This window comes from Clarias gariepinus, chromosome 19, assembly GCF_024256425.1.
Source record: "Clarias gariepinus isolate MV-2021 ecotype Netherlands chromosome 19, CGAR_prim_01v2, whole genome shotgun sequence".
In the NCBI taxonomy this organism is placed as follows: domain Eukaryota; kingdom Metazoa; phylum Chordata; class Actinopteri; order Siluriformes; family Clariidae; genus Clarias; species Clarias gariepinus.
Genome location: NC_071118.1, coordinates 14,727,681 through 14,743,591, shown reverse-complemented (window position 1 = coordinate 14,743,591; position 15,911 = coordinate 14,727,681). Strand labels below are relative to the sequence as shown.

Here is a 15,911-nt window from a genome sequence, read left to right as displayed (position 1 = left end):
AACACTTATGCAACATTTATGCAAAACAATTTTGCAAGCTACACTGACTTGCGCCCAGTTCTATATTAAGAAATATATATATTTACTTTATGTATATTCCAAAGTCGGCGAAGATCTGGCAAAACTGTAAAATAATGAAACGAGTTTAGTATCTAGGTCAACACTCCTGTTGGGCCAAAAGTCCATCTTAGACTGGGGATTTTTCCCTGCATGGGTCAGCACATCATTTAATGACCAGGCAGCTCCTAGCAGCTAATTGTGAGCTAAATCAGGTGGGTTAGTGCAGCAAAATTGAATGTATGTGGTGAAAAAGTGGTTTTTACCTTGCGTCCATCGCTGGCGTGGCAGTTGACGTTGAGCGGGGTGAGCAGGGCCATGAGCTTCTCTTCATTTCCGCTCCTGAAGCAGAGCAGCAGTTCATAAAGAACATATAAGAAGGAGGGGAGGAAAAATAACACCAAAACACAACCGAGAAGAAGGAGGAGGAGGAAGAAAGCATGAGGCAAACAAACAAGTGGGAGAAATGTAACATCCTAGTAAACACAGTGAGATTGAGGGAGATGGAAAGCTAGAGGCAGTCTTCTCTTGTGGGACCTTGGAGGAAAACAATAGCACAGTGTAGGGACTTGGAGCTCAGCGGGGCAAACTGAACTCAAGTCCTCGGCATTCTGTTCATATTGTGCAAAAAAAACCTTACAGGCATGTTTTATCGGCCGCTTCAATACGAGGTCTCCTGTACTGCAGGTGGCGCGATTTAAATTTATGACTAATAAAACAACTGACAGGATAAACTACGGCAAGCGGTTGGAATAAAAAATTTAAAACGTAGGGACCAGGAGGAACTGCTTATTTTGTATAAGAAGAATTAATCAAAAAAGGCTCGGGTGGTACAGAGAGAGATTAATACACAAATGGAGGGTTGAGCATGGCGAGTTAAGCACGCTAGTGAATCTGAAGCAGTCCGTGCACATTGGAAATGACCAATCACTGGCTTGCGAGCACAGTGTGTTCATCTGGTTGCCATGAGAGTGACACAGTGAGCGAAGCCTTCAGAGGAGTCTCGTTTAAGCTAATGCTAAATCGTCATTTGGTGAGCCTGGCACATCTTCACATAACGTATGCCGAGAACTGGGTTTCTAAGACTTTCTGGCTTTGAGATCATTATTACAGCTGTTGAGTGACTTGACTTTCTTCTAAGGCACAGTGTCACACTTAAGTGAATATTTTACCCAATTACCCATAATCTTTATCTCCCTGCTCCTCAGCCAAGCTTATAGGTGTTGAGCCGTTTGGATTTATCAAACCATGTCTAACTCCGGCCAGCACAGGAGCAATATTTAACCCCAAGACAGCTGCTACCGTACTGATGCTCCTCTCCACTTAAAAACAATATTAAAACAATATTTATGGATGTAAGATTAAAGGAGATCAATTTTTTTTTTTAATTAAACCATGCCCCACAAAACCCTTTCATGGAGATTAATTTCATGTGCGTGTTTTTCATGTTGACCCACCTCACGCCTTTAAAAGTATCAAGACTGATGTGCAGTAAAGACATATACAGAAACATACACACAGTCTTTAGCAATGATGTCTAGCTACTAGCTAGTGGGTTTTACAAACCAGATATTGTTAAACCCACTAGTTATAAATTTAGAATGTTTTTATTAATTTATTTTGGGATTTAATTTAATTTAATTTTTTTAAAGGACCAATGCAACCAGAAGAAAACAAGAAAGCGCGGGTCACTATGGGTGATGTCTGGCTGTGTTTCACATTATTTACGATTGATTTGCACCTGTGCTCAGGAATGATTGTTTAGACAGCACTGATGTCATGTCTAAACAGCGATCTACTTTCCTTCTCAGGTGCGATTGGCTTGTCTGTCTGATTCGATCCGTACCTGAGTAAAGTAGAGCGACTGTGTTCTCACTGATCAAAATGACCAAAAATTATCTTGGGGTCCTAATGTGAAAACCCTAATGTGTAAACCCTATGTTCTCTGCTGTTTTTGTTGTTGTTGTTGTTGTTAAGTGTGTATTTAATACATTTATACCACAGCACTACTTTATTGAATTGCACTAAGAGCAGCACTATCAGTAACCATGGCTAATCAAATTTATATACATTTATATTAATGTACACAATATATTACATTTATATATATATATATTAACATCTTTTCAATAACAGCTTATTTACAGAATCCAATATCTTGATGCTCTGGATTAACATGTGACATGGAAGACATTGTGCATTTCTGTAAAAAGGAAAATGCTCCACATTTATGGAAGGAGTCTCCAATGTCGGTGCTTTATACCAGGCATTTGATTCAAGTTTAAAAAGACATTGGAAAAAGTCAAGACAGCCTTAGGCTCTTCGCCTGTGCGCGGCGGGCTGTGATGCACTGGGTGTTCCGGTGTCTTTCGATCCTGACATTTTTAGGGCTAGACTGGCACAATTTGTGCTACACTGGCTCTTCTGTGCACACAGGTATTAATGAGCCTTGGGTGGCTGTGATCCTGTCACCATGATACTGGTATAGAATTGATAATGAATGTTATTTAATACACATGGCGGTGGCTGCAGTGTCATGGCTGAGCGGGAAAAACAATGAAATGTTTTAAAATTGAAAATGGATATTATTATTAAAACCTAAGCAGTGGTATAAAAGTAATAAAACACACCTGGACAGGTCAGCTTCAGGGTGGGAACAGTAACTTGAAGTATAGCAACAGAAAGGGGTCCATCTACTCGACCTCTAATTACTTTCGTTAACTAGCACATCACTGAGCATTTTGATGCTTAATGAATTTCCTCATGTCCTTTTTGAAAAACTGATTGGAATAAATCAATACTAGTTTCTGGAGAAGGCTTATTTCTGTGAATCTCTCGATTTTATCCTCCAGCACCGCTTTTCCTCCACCTACTCAAATTTGCCAAACTAGCAAAAAAAAAAAAAAAAAAAAAAAAAAATCAGCTTTATTCCTCCTAAGCTCCTTCATTGAGATGCGCGATTCATCACCAGCACAGGAAAAAGGATTCGAAAAAGCGTCAAAGTGGTCTTCGTTAGACTCGCTGGTTCACATCCAGAATGAATCCTTACTCAAAAGCAGGAGAGTCACCCTGTATTTGAGTGTGTGTCTGTGTGTGTGTCGCAAGCCTGCCTGTTAGACGACTCTCAGAGCTGCTGTTATGGGGATAAAAGGATGCGAGGCTCCTGCTCTGGCCTGATGCTGGTGTTGGATCGATTTGTAGTTACCCTCGATTCATTACTAAACAACACAAATCCTGTTGTGCGCTCAGTCTCTCTGGAGGCTACGCTGAAGACTGTGTTTTAAAAGGCAGCCGAGACGCTGCGGAGACCAGGAGGCAGGGCAGGGGGTTTTAAAAAAAATAAAAAGAGTTCCAGCTCAACACCAAATAGCTCTGTACAAGCTTAGAGGACGTAACAGTCTCTGTCTGTAGCGAGAACAACAGGTCGGGGACAGGAAGCGAGGGGAATCATATGAACATGGCTTTATTTCGTGAGTTAGCACTATGCTACATGCAAGCCTTATTGTGTTTACGGGGTTTGCTTTTTCTCCAAGGCAAACGCTGATCAACACAAAAACATCCCCAGTCGCTTGAGTGCATGCTCTCACCCCCCCCCCCCCCCCCCCATAATAACTGAGAGACACACATGCGTACATATACACAGAGAGAGAGAGAGAGCGAGAGAGAGAGAGAGAGAGAGAGAGGGAGAGAAAGGGGAGGGGGAAGTAAAGAACGAGAGGAATACACAGAGGAAAGGTGCGTGGACTCACCTCGCCGCTTCCAGCAGTTCGTCCTTCTTGTATTCGCCTAAATGGTTACAAAAAATCATGGTGTCAGAGGCAGACAGGATGAAGGATGCACAGCAGCAACAGCAGGAAGCCAGAGTCACAGAGCAGCGCTGGACCAGCGGCAGTCCAACGTCCAGCGTTAAAATCCACACACACACACATCCACGCACATGCAGAAGGAGCCGTCTGGCTCGCAGATCTCTCCCTCCCTCTCTCTCTCTCTCAGCTGTGACGTTAAACACAGCACGCTCACATCATCATCATCATCATCATCATCATCATCTGGAAAACAAATCGACCTGCATCGCTTGCATTTCCAGCTAAACTGCTTGCCACAAAAAAAAAAAAAAACACGACACACTTGTCTGAGGGGTTTTGTATTCACTCTGATAACACAAGATAACACTGAAGCAAAGGGGGGAGGGGGGGATAATAAGAACGGCCCTTTTCTCCTCCCCCTGCTCACACAGTCGGTCCTATTGACCAATCAGAGCGGCTCTTGTGATCCCCCAACCACCAGCAACACCACCACCACCACCACCACCCTCCCACATGTGCTTTCTCTACAGGAGCAGGAATGTAAGAGAGGCGCGTGTGTGTGTATGTGTGTGTGTGTGTGTCAGTCAGAGGGAGAATGAGGATGGGGCAGCACTTCAAAAGCCTTGATGGAGAGGTAGAATTGACAAAATGGCTCTAGGGAGAACTACAGGCGAGAAGGCTACAGGATTATTACAGTGAAAATTTAAATAAAGTACATTAATAAAACAGTGTGTGTGTGTGTGTGTGTGTGTGTGTGTGTGTGTTTGCATGAAAAAAGCCCTTGTGCGTGCCATATACATGCACACAATCTGACAGAATATAATCCCATATACTATATATATATCGCACCGCTCTGCATGACTAACTTCATCATTATCATCATCGTCTTCGTCACCGTCTCCTGCTTCCTCACTCCATTAATCACACAGCAAGCAACAGTTCAGCTCATTAAATACTGCAATATGAGGGTTAGTCAAAAATGATCCGCACTCCTCCGGTTATACTATAATTTCTGTCTCATCAGCACTCGATACTGTGTCCAAAGTCACTGCTGCGCAGGTGTGAACGCGTTACATCAGTTTATTTATAACATGGTGCGAGCAAAAATGGATGCCACACTTGTGATTTGCACGGAAGTAGAGCTGCATGCAGTGATTTATTTTTTTTATGTGGCCTGTGAGTGTACCTGGTGCCATTATTTATCAAACACTTTGTGCGCAGCATGGAAAAAGCGTTTGGATATCACCAAACAAAGTTTGGACTGACACTATCAGGAAGATGAAAGTTTCTTAAAGAGAATCATGAGACACCGATTCATCACTACACGTCTGAAAGTAAATGGAACGGAAAGCAAATGCTCACGGAAAAAGTTTAAACGTCAACCATCAGCTATAAAATTGATGCTTGCAGCTTTCTGGCGTTGCCAAGCGCCAGTTTTGGAACATTATAAGGAAAAAGGTTCAACAGTCATCAGTGCTCGTTATAGTGGGGCGGCTTATTTAAGAGCTGAAGCCTGAACTTCTAAACTTGAGATTAAACGCAGAGCACGTCCACAAACTTCGGTCCATACTGACGACGGCCTGCAAAAACTTTGTTTTGAGCATCCTTCCTACAGTTCTGATCTCGCTCCATCAGGCTTTCACCTGTTTGGTCCCCTAAAAGCAGCACCACAAAAAAAAATGATGCGTTTGTCTTAAGTTAATTAAAATAAATTCTACAGCCAGTGTGGAAATAATTTTTAACTTATACACTCATACTCATGGTAAATATTTACACAAATGTAATGTTCATTATACTGTTTCTTGATTAATGATAATGATTAATGATTAATCTCCTTCGAACAGTTAAGGTTGAGATGTAACTGCTACTCATCTGTAAAACCTTCATAACAGTTCTAATCCGAGGTGCTGTTTGTTTGTAAGTGATTTCTGAAGCTGGTAACTGTAAATTAACTTCTCCTCTTTAACAGAAGTAAGTTTTGGTTGTGTCTTCCTGGGATGGTCTTCATGAGAGCCGGTTTCATTATAGTGCTTGATGGGTTTTGCACTTGACAATACTGTTCTTGCAAGGACTATTCCCAAAAAGCTGATCTCTGTGTTTTAAAACAACTGACTGTTGTTGTTGTTACATAATTATCCAATTCCATATCTTATTTTAGTTTTAAAACCCCTAGTATTGTTGTAGAATGTAAAAAAGAAATCATTAAACAAAAACAAAAAAAATATACAGGTGTTCGCAAACTTTTGAGCAGTATTGTATATAACAATATAAAAAAAATAAAGAAAAAAAACTGCGGTTATAAAGATGAAAAATATAATTTATAGTTTATAATTATTGCACTGCATGTGATAATTTAATGAGTAAGAATTTTTTTTTAATATCAATAATAATAATAGGGATAATTTAGATTAGATTTTATGTTGGATAACAGATCTCATTATAAAGTCTACTGTGTGATCTCATTATATACCAAACCGACATTTCATATTAAAAAGTATTATTATTATTATTATTATTATTAATAATAATAAAATTCTATTTTATTCTAAATTAATAAAGTTATGTTAATAATCCAAACAAAGTGGCACTTGATAAAGTGTTAATTATTAACATTACTGCATTAAATAAGTTATTCCACACATCACTGTGAAACATTAGATTTGGACTGTTTAAGCATTTCTGTGACAAATTGTTTTCATTATTTAACAAAATATGTTATGAATGATTTGAATGATTAATCTGCATAAATAATACTGTTATTCAAATCAGTGGGGTGCTGTGATTACCCTACACACATGTAAATTATTTAAATATTACTAAGTGTTATTCGTCATTAATCAAAACAACATTAATTTATTTTACACAACTGAATTTGTAAAAGAAATCCTGTGCCCACTCCTCATCCCCATGTGCAGATTCAATCTGATCGGCTGGCGCGGTTTCAATAAAACTTTAAACTATAAATCTAGTTTACATCGGCATTGTACCAAAATGCAAAAAGGCGATCAGTGCATAATAAATGCAGAGGAAATGAAGAAAGAAAAAAACTACAAAAAAAAAATTATTCTGAGCAGATGGTGAGGCAGAAAGCATGAAGGCTTCGGAGACTGTTAATGAGCAGCTTGCCAGGTTTAGCGATCTCTTCATAATAGACGTGGCGCAGATGCTAGAGAGACGGAGACGTTTTTTTCTGCACGGAAACAAAAATGTTTGCACTGCTTTTAATTGCACAGAAAGCTCATGAAACCTTCATGTTAAAGAACATAAGCTGCAGGTCTGTGTGACGTCAGTCTAGAACACGGACTGATTTAGTTACAGCCAGAAACTTGGTTCTATGGTTTTAGTCACAGATGCAGAGGAGGCCATCAGGTAGGAGGCGTGGCTTCATGTTCGAAGGCAGAGCTGGAGGATAAAAATGCATCATAGTGATGGTTTCAGCTCAAACGTATTTACGTGCATTTAAAGCTTTTAGGACAAGACATCACGAGTGACGATGCTTTAAACCCATCGTTCACAGGGTCTAAGCCGCGGCTGCTCGGTTGCTGTGCGGATTCCAACCTCACATGTTCTGCCTTGGCTAGGAACACTTACTGTATAACCTGCACAGAGATTGTCCCGACCTGGACAGCTTACATCAAAGGTGATGACAGAAGAGTTAAGGGAACAGATTAGATTTACTCCACTCGCGATCAGTGTGTAAAGCCTGACTGTGTTGCTCACCAATCACAGATCGCCGCTGTTCCCCTATGTTCAATCATGAACACCCTGTAATTAAACAAATAAGCAAATGCTTATTTATATAATATTTGCATATGTCACTGCAGCGCGGACAGTATGTTTATTTATTTAGCCGGTGATGACTGAGACGCTCATTTGTAAAGTCACCTGCCTGCAACTATTGTATTTCTTCAAGACCATTTTTGGCACCACATGCTTACGTGTGTGACAAAACAGCACTGGTTCTTTCTTATGTCAGCAGTTTGATTTTAAGTGAAGTGCATTTGCTCCCACAGGCTCTTCGGATTGAGAAGGTCTAAGCGAGTTTAATTCCATATCGGTACGATCCTTCTGTGGAGATGTATAAAAAGAAGGTACTCTTTTCTCTTTGTTGCATCTTGTTTCCCAAAAATGGTGGCTCATTATGAAGAATATGACACTTGGTAATTTCACTCACCTCACGTTGTCCGTAATCACTTTTTTTCCTCACCGAGCCAGCATTTCCGAGGACCTTGTGCTGAGTTTTGTGTTTCTGGAGGCTGTAGCTCCTCCTCTTGATATTATCACACAGCAGTTGGCAGGGTGCTAATCGTGAAACTGTCATGTTTCTGTTTGTTAGTGTAACATCACACAACTCACTTACTTACTTATTCACACAGCGTCAACTGCAATCTGAACGATTTTATAAAGCTGTAAATGAGCGTTCTGGTAAACATCAGAAAAGCTGATGATTGAATCATGAGTGTCTACGGAGCCCAAGCACCGACACTTGTCTGCACTTTTTCCATAAATGGGATTAAAAAAAATTAGGGGACTGATCACGGCAGAAACGACTCAACGTTTAGAGGTGTGGAAAAAAAAAACAAGTTGTGATGAAATTCCCCAGGGAAACGTCCTCAGGGCTGGTGTTTCAATAGGTTTACACGGATACTAAATCCATCACGATTATTTGTTTGTTCTGTTTAACTTGATTTGTTTCTAGCTCTCGTGATTTTACTGACTGCACAGCGCTTGTGTATAATAAATAAATCTGCTACATACCCAATTTCAGCAGGTACCAGATGCTTCATGTAAATCAGACTGTATATTTTATACTGAATTACAGCCTTAGGAAAGAATTTTTTTTTGACTCTTACGTGGATAATGAGCTCATTTCAACATTTTATGGTTAATTTGATTTCTTGATTCCCAGCACCCGAAGCAGCAACACAAAAGAGCTACTGTTTTTCTGTAAAAATTCCCCCAAAATGAATATTAAACAGTAAAACTAAAAAAAAAAGTTTTCCAGTTTTATGTTTAAACTTTACACACTTAAAAGGGTTGATAGCTTTCAGGGAAAAAGCAAAGGTCAGAACTGAAACGGTGTTAATTCTTACTAGAAATTCCATATCTTACTTTAACATGGGTCTCAGCGGTGCTTTCCCAGAGCGTGTGTGTGTGTGTGTGTGTGTGTGTGTGTGTGTGTGTGTTGAAGCATCAGCTAAAATAACCCTCAGACTCCCTTTATTTCACTCCTTCTCCAAACATGCCATTTCTGTGTCTACGTAAATGAGCTACTGCTGATCCACACTGCAACCAGACAACAGAGGAGCTGAGCAGCAAGATGTGGAAGGGGTATCTTCGTATATGAGGTCACAAGAGGGGGGAGATATAATTGGCTTGTTTAAACCCTGACCAATACAAAAACAGAAAACAACAAAATGCATCTATCAGAACGAAAGATCTATAATGTAAAAACAGAAGAAAGATGAGATTTTTTTCGCCTCCAGTGAGTAAACATAGCTAGGACATTTAGCCTGCTTTTGTGAACTGATAACGGTGCTGGCACAAACCTGAGTATCCAACATACAAGCTAAATAACTAATATATTCGTAATGATTTGTGCACTGTTCTATTTGAGATGTGTTTGCGGTCACTTACTTTCAGGTGTTGGCTCGGTAAATCACTAAAACATTACATTTAAGGAAAACAAAAAGGAGGTCAATTATAAAAATTAAGAGGACCTGACTTCAGCCCTGTTGGATTGCATGGAACAGAAGCTAAAATCTGTTTATGTTAAATACATCAAGTAATCGGTATTTATATATATTTAAAAATATATATATATATCTGCACTATTTTTCTGATTATGTACTGTATTTTCTAAAGTCCTTTCTACATTGTAAAAAAAATAAAATAAAAATGCTGAATATGTCAATCTTTTTCAGGCTGATAACTCTAAATGAACACCACAACGGCAGGGGTAGGTTTTGGTCTTGTTTTCCTGGGATGGTCTTCATGAGAGGCAGTTTCATCATGGTGCTTGATGGGTTTTGCAAATGCACTTGACAATACTGTTCTTACAAGGACTATTCCAGAACAGCTGACCTTCGTGATTGCTTGGTGTCAATCTACTGACCTCTATCCCTAGTTACAGTGACACCTCAGGTGCTGTGAGGGCAACAACACTGACTAGGGTGTTATTTCACAGATTTGAACAAATCCTGTATTATTCTCGAATGTAGAAAACAAAATCTAAATTTCTGTCCTGGTTCTGTACATGTCAAAACTATGTGATGTGACAAACCACTAGCTGTGCACACAACCGTGACCTGATCTTCCTGCACCAGCTTTCTAGTTAACACTTCAAAACTGAGTGATGTGAACAAAATAAGCTAACTTTCTTCACACTTGGATAGACTTGCCCCTCACTCCTGGCTCCGCTCTCAGTAAGGCTGATTAAAGGATCATGCTGGAGAGAGTCTGTGGGCTGGCGAGAAAGCAACTTCTCAGCATAAACATGAAAAACCTGAGGAGAAAATACCCAGGCTTGAATCCAGACGATCCTCACTGCAGAGTCATGCTGTAAGACCCATGCTCCTGAGAAGGAAGTGTGTGTTTAAGCTCAGCGGAGTGGATGTAGATATTAGCTGAGGAAAGGAATAGTGACCTTTTACCCCGGTGTAGAATCAGATCTAAGAAGCATGACGACCTTTCCTTCTCCGAAAACCCGGTGCAGACCTGGAGCACTAACAGGATGTAAATAAGACAGTCTTTTGTGCTCAATAGATGGTAGAGAAGAGTACGCTTATGTCATCAAGGTATATTTCAGGGATACGAAACTAAAAGTTGCACCGTGATCCAGATTTTTTTTTTTTATAATATTCTATCCTGACATGCTGCAGCAGTTTAAAAATGAACAAATATCTACTTCTGTCTTCCTCGACTTTCAGAAAAAGTCAATCTACGTATGATTTACAGCACTAATCTTAGAGATGTCTAAACCTTTAATAGACTTTAATTCACACTAATGACCTTAGAAACATGCCCTAATTTCCTTGATGACACGCTGCATCAACAGAGTAAAAGTTTTACGTCAACTGACTCAATCTTCCTGAGAAGAAAAGTTTGTGAGCTCCGGTAATCCAATCTGAATAAACCACACTGGATATTATGGCAGTTTAATAATGATCATTGTACAAGCCTCGTGTATATGTATAGAAATTGCAGGGAGTTTCAAACAGCTTCTAATGTGCGTTAAGCCGCGTCGATGCATGCAGCCCCTGGTGTATAATTACGCCAAATAATTTGCACCTCTCATTATTAACCCTATTAGACATGCGGTATAAGCGCTGTACAATCAATAGCTTCCTCTGATGGGAACTGAGTTCAGATGAACAGACAAATAACTGGATAACTAGCGTGATATAAACTCTTGATATGTGACATCCTGGATGTTGTTTCCCCGTGTGAGATCTGGTAGAAAAGCACTTTACAGGCTTGAACACGTGTTGAATCAATCACATGCAGCCTGTACGTATCAAACGGGAAAAGAGCACTTTTGATTAAGTGGTGCATAAAGAGATTGAAGCAAGATGCAGCACCGTGAGCATTGACGCGCTCGCACCCTTTCCCCCGCTCGCCAGGAAATACACTTTCCATCCGGTAACAAGGTGTTGGCATGTAAAGCAAAGCTCCAGAGGACACCTTAACAGAAGGGAACTGAAATCTAATAGCTAGAAATAGGAAAGGATACGCATATACATTCAGCCCACCCGTTCACGGCCTCATTCGTTCGCAGGAATTTGCCTTAAAACCTTACTAAAAATTGTTCGTGTAAACCACGCAATTTCGCCAAAATTCCAAATATTCTCCGCAATTTTTTTCCCTGTGGCAATATATAATTTTTCGAGCATTTTAACGCTAAACTATTTGAAACCATATAACTCACTAATTTTGTAAAAAACATTAACAAATTCAGCAAAATTTCCATATAAAATATACTGTATACATTTTTTTTTACTATACAGAGAACACAAAGCATCGTAAAGGAAAATGTGGCTAGGTATGGTAAAATATTACCATATTTACCTCGCTTATAACAACATAAAACAGCGCATATCAAAGAATTACAGTACATACAGGGGTAGAATCTTTATTTTACATTCTAGCACTGCTGGAGATTGTACTGTCCAATATGGGTTTACATTTACATTCATTACAAGGGTAATGTATTAAGCTGAGTTTAAAATGAAAGTAAGTGTTTTGGGAGCATATTTAGGGTTTAACTACAAAAATAGGGTTAGGGGTTAATGTAAATGCCCTGTTTTTTTACAATTCGCTCTAGGAACATGACCCTCATGATTATTTACATATAAACATAAATACATAAAGGCACACTAAGAAAGAAAAGGTGGTTCAAGCACTAAGAAAAGGCTCTCAAGCTCTTATCTCCACTATATATTTAATAAACCTTTATCAAGCTTATTTTCCCTGACATCAATACACAAAACTACTCCTACACAAACATCCTGTCTGTAAAAGGTTCTGTGAGTTCTGCCAAATGTTACAGGAGGCGCTGTGTCTCAAGGCTGTTTGTCTCCTGTGTTCATGTCAATCAACATCACATTCTCAGTATGCATCCATCCGATTTAATACAAAACATCATCTCGAGCCAGACTAATAAAGAAAACGTTATAAACTGCAGCATTACAGGAGCCAGACAGTTTAAACACCAATCAAATCTATATAACAAAGGTTTTTTTTTTTTTCCTAGCCACCTGATGTATCTAAATCTTTTAAATGTGTACTCCCTAAAAAACATAGACTGACCCCTGCTTCTATACAAGACCTGCGATACTTGGGGTCACTGTGTTAAAGACATACTGACATCATGAATCACAACGCAGGTGCGTGATTCACATAACACACATCAGCGCTCTATTAACGCATCCGGTGTTTAAACTCCAGAAGGTCCAACATGCACCAGCCATCGAATTTAATTTAGGGACCACGCTGGGTCATGATGCTCGACATGCACTAACGATGATATGATTATATGACCAAGATAGAGAAGTTCGATCAGGCTCTTCACTTAGCTTTTAAATGACACCAGCTCCACGCTGCTTCAATCGACAGCCTCCCAGAATGAGGTGACGAAGGAATGGCGCTCATTTTATTTTTTTTCAATCAAACTACAAACCTCTATTTCTACTTATAATGACATCTTAGGTGCTGTGAGGGCACTCGCTATGGATTGACCCTTCATTTTGTCCTGCCACAGTCTTTTATTATTTAGTTTTAATAAAATGAGAATTTACACATGCACCTACTTATTTAGACCCACCTGTGGTGAGTTTGTTTACAGAATTAAACCGCCAGTCTTTATTTGTGTACTTGTACACAAACTCCGTTAAGTCATAATTTATTTACAAATGGCTCTGAATCAGGAAGCTGAAGCAGTGACATGTGGTCACCTCCAACTTACAGACAGACCAATCTTCCATAAGCAACCAAAAAAGGACACTGATTACATTTTATTCAATATAACAAATTTTTACTGGTATTTGTCTTAAACTACTATATTTCTAAAAATTAATAATTATTAAAAACTGCTAAAAGTATTTAATAAGCAAAACACAAAAGTTAGAACCCAGACATCTGATTAAACAAGAGGCAGTCCATAAGTGGTGATAACAGACAGTAACAGCACTGGGACGTTTATGCATCCCTACGTGTCCCAGGTGTTCTACAGTCATTGTTGCCAATCGTCGGCTGCAGCATGTGTAAAATTACGTCAGTCCAGGTCCCCATACCGAGGACAGAGCACCTACCTGCCAAAACCAACATTCAAAACCAGTCGCAGAGACACTTTCAGCAAAAAAACACGTCTGATTGCATTTATGTCACCTTAAAGGACACCTTGCCCCCTTAGTGAGTGCTTTTAATTCTTTCAGAATTGCCTCTGTGTGGTTTATTCATGCCTTAGATGAGTTACAAAGCTAACCAGCTTCTGATACAAGACTGCATCCCCGTGCCTACGACTGCATCACAACCGTGCTGATTGTTCACTTTAGAGAATTTAACAATTCAAAGTTAACTAACTATAGTTGAAAAAGAGTAAATTGATTCAGAATTGAAAACAGACCCACTGATTCAATTAATCGAATTGATCTGCTCAAAAGAAAACTCTTCTCAGCCTACAGACTGGCCTGTGCTGCCACGCTCGATAAGTAAGGAGGCTGATTATAGTGTTGTATTTTACACAGCCTTTGCAATCACTTTCTTTTTTTCCTGGAGCATGTCTTAAGAAGGATTTTAACTAGTCATGCTGTTTTATGTTTAAAAATACATACAGCATAAAGACTGGCATCATTAGGATCGTGTATACTGATAAGCTTAAAAAAAAAAAAAAAAAAGTCTAAATATTTTGCTCTTCTGACCTCATTCTACAATTACACCAGGCATTTCACTTGTCTTAGTGACTTCTGTGCTTCATTGAACTGCTCGAACTTCTAAAGTGCAAGACAATTTGAAGTTTAGTCTGACTTGCAGCTCAGACTCAAGCATGGTGACTGACAATCTGTTTCTTTTATCAAATCACACAACCTCCATGTGACGGAAGACTCGATCAGCACTGTTGACTAGATGGAGAAAGATAAGTCAAGTCACTGCTTTTAACAATTCAGAGGCTCCAGTTTCCCTGCAGGGGAAAGGAAAAAAAAAACAGGCTCACTTAAAGTGAAGGGAAAGGACTGGTGCAGAATCACATCCATCACTGCATGTAGAATCACATCATCTTCATCACCATCCCATTAAACCTGCAACTTTGACCACTGCACTGATTTTTCCACATCCAGATTAATGTTATCAAAAACCTAGAGACTGTCCTCTTGATACAATACAGCCTTCTCAGAGAACGTCTGTGCCAAATGCCAGCCACGAGGCAGAATGTTTCTCGTTGCCATCTGATTGTTTTTTTTTGTTTGTTTCCACTCAGCAGAATTATTCAGGACGATGTATAATTTAATAAGATTAATAAGATTTATTAAGATTGCATAACCTTGTAGACAATCTCTGTACAATCGGAGTGCTGCATTACAATATGCATGGATGACAGGACACACTCAGCAATGGTATTATCCATCACAGCGCCTTTAGTACCAAATACGAAGGTCCGGCCTACACGCGGGTAATCCTCTTTTATATGCAATGAGATTTTACAGCCGGAAGTGGCGTGTGCCTCGATATCTCCCTGTACTGTGCATCAAGAAGTTTACAAAACTTCTCAAGGGCATCATCTTTCAGCAGGCAAACTCGGTATACACATATTCAAAAAAACTCCCTAAACATCACAAGCTGCTGCACAGAAGATTCGATTGCTGGTTTTCTGGTGTTGTTTATAACGACATCCTCAACTGTACTGCATAATGTGCAGTGTTACTTCTTTCAATTTCTAGAGCACCGTGTTATGCTTTCTGTATTAAATAGAAGCATTATCTGCAGCATATTATTGAATCACACACACTCACAGGGTATGTGACATGGATCTGTAGCTGAATAGCAAATGGAAAAAACGATGGAAAAAATTTATTGATGGAAATAAATCAATCATTCTAATTGTGTAGTTAGAATGCTATGTTGCTATGTTTTCGGAGGTCTTGGCGCTTTTGGCATTTATCACTGCTAAGTTGGAAAAAAAAAAAGCATTGCCCTTGAATTTTCCATGCAGCTAAATGACCTGTGTCTTCAGAAGAGCGTCTGCCTTAACGTCCGCCTCGGACAGAGAACCAAATTAAATGTCTAAGCAATTTGGAGGATGCATCAGCACAGGCGATGTACAGAAATAGGGCGATATAGGAGGAAATACAGTGCTGCATGTGAGTCTCTGGAGTCACCATGGCAACCAGTGCAGATAGGTCAACAACGTGTGGAATTTGGGCTGCCAGTCTAAACAGAGCCAAATCCAATCTGATCACAGCCAAGTAACAGTGTGGACAGTCAGTGTTAAGATAGGATTTCTCAAACAAATCGGATTTGCCTGCAGTCTGAACGAGGCACGAGTCACAAAGT

The 15,911-nt window shown here is 39.6% G+C and overlaps 1 protein-coding gene across 1 annotated transcript in view; it reads right to left on the bottom strand.

Moving 5' to 3' along the window:
* Window positions 1–15,911, bottom strand: part of tnksa (tankyrase, TRF1-interacting ankyrin-related ADP-ribose polymerase a) — a 113,581-nt gene that overhangs the window by 58,026 nt on the left and 39,644 nt on the right. Inside the window, exons 4-5 of the mRNA XM_053478089.1 lie at window positions 3,807–3,843; window positions 324–399 (exon numbers count right to left, since the gene is read on the bottom strand). Of these exons, the coding sequence (XP_053334064.1) occupies window positions 324–399; window positions 3,807–3,843 (113 nt within the window). The remainder of the gene's footprint in view (window positions 1–323; window positions 400–3,806; window positions 3,844–15,911) is intronic.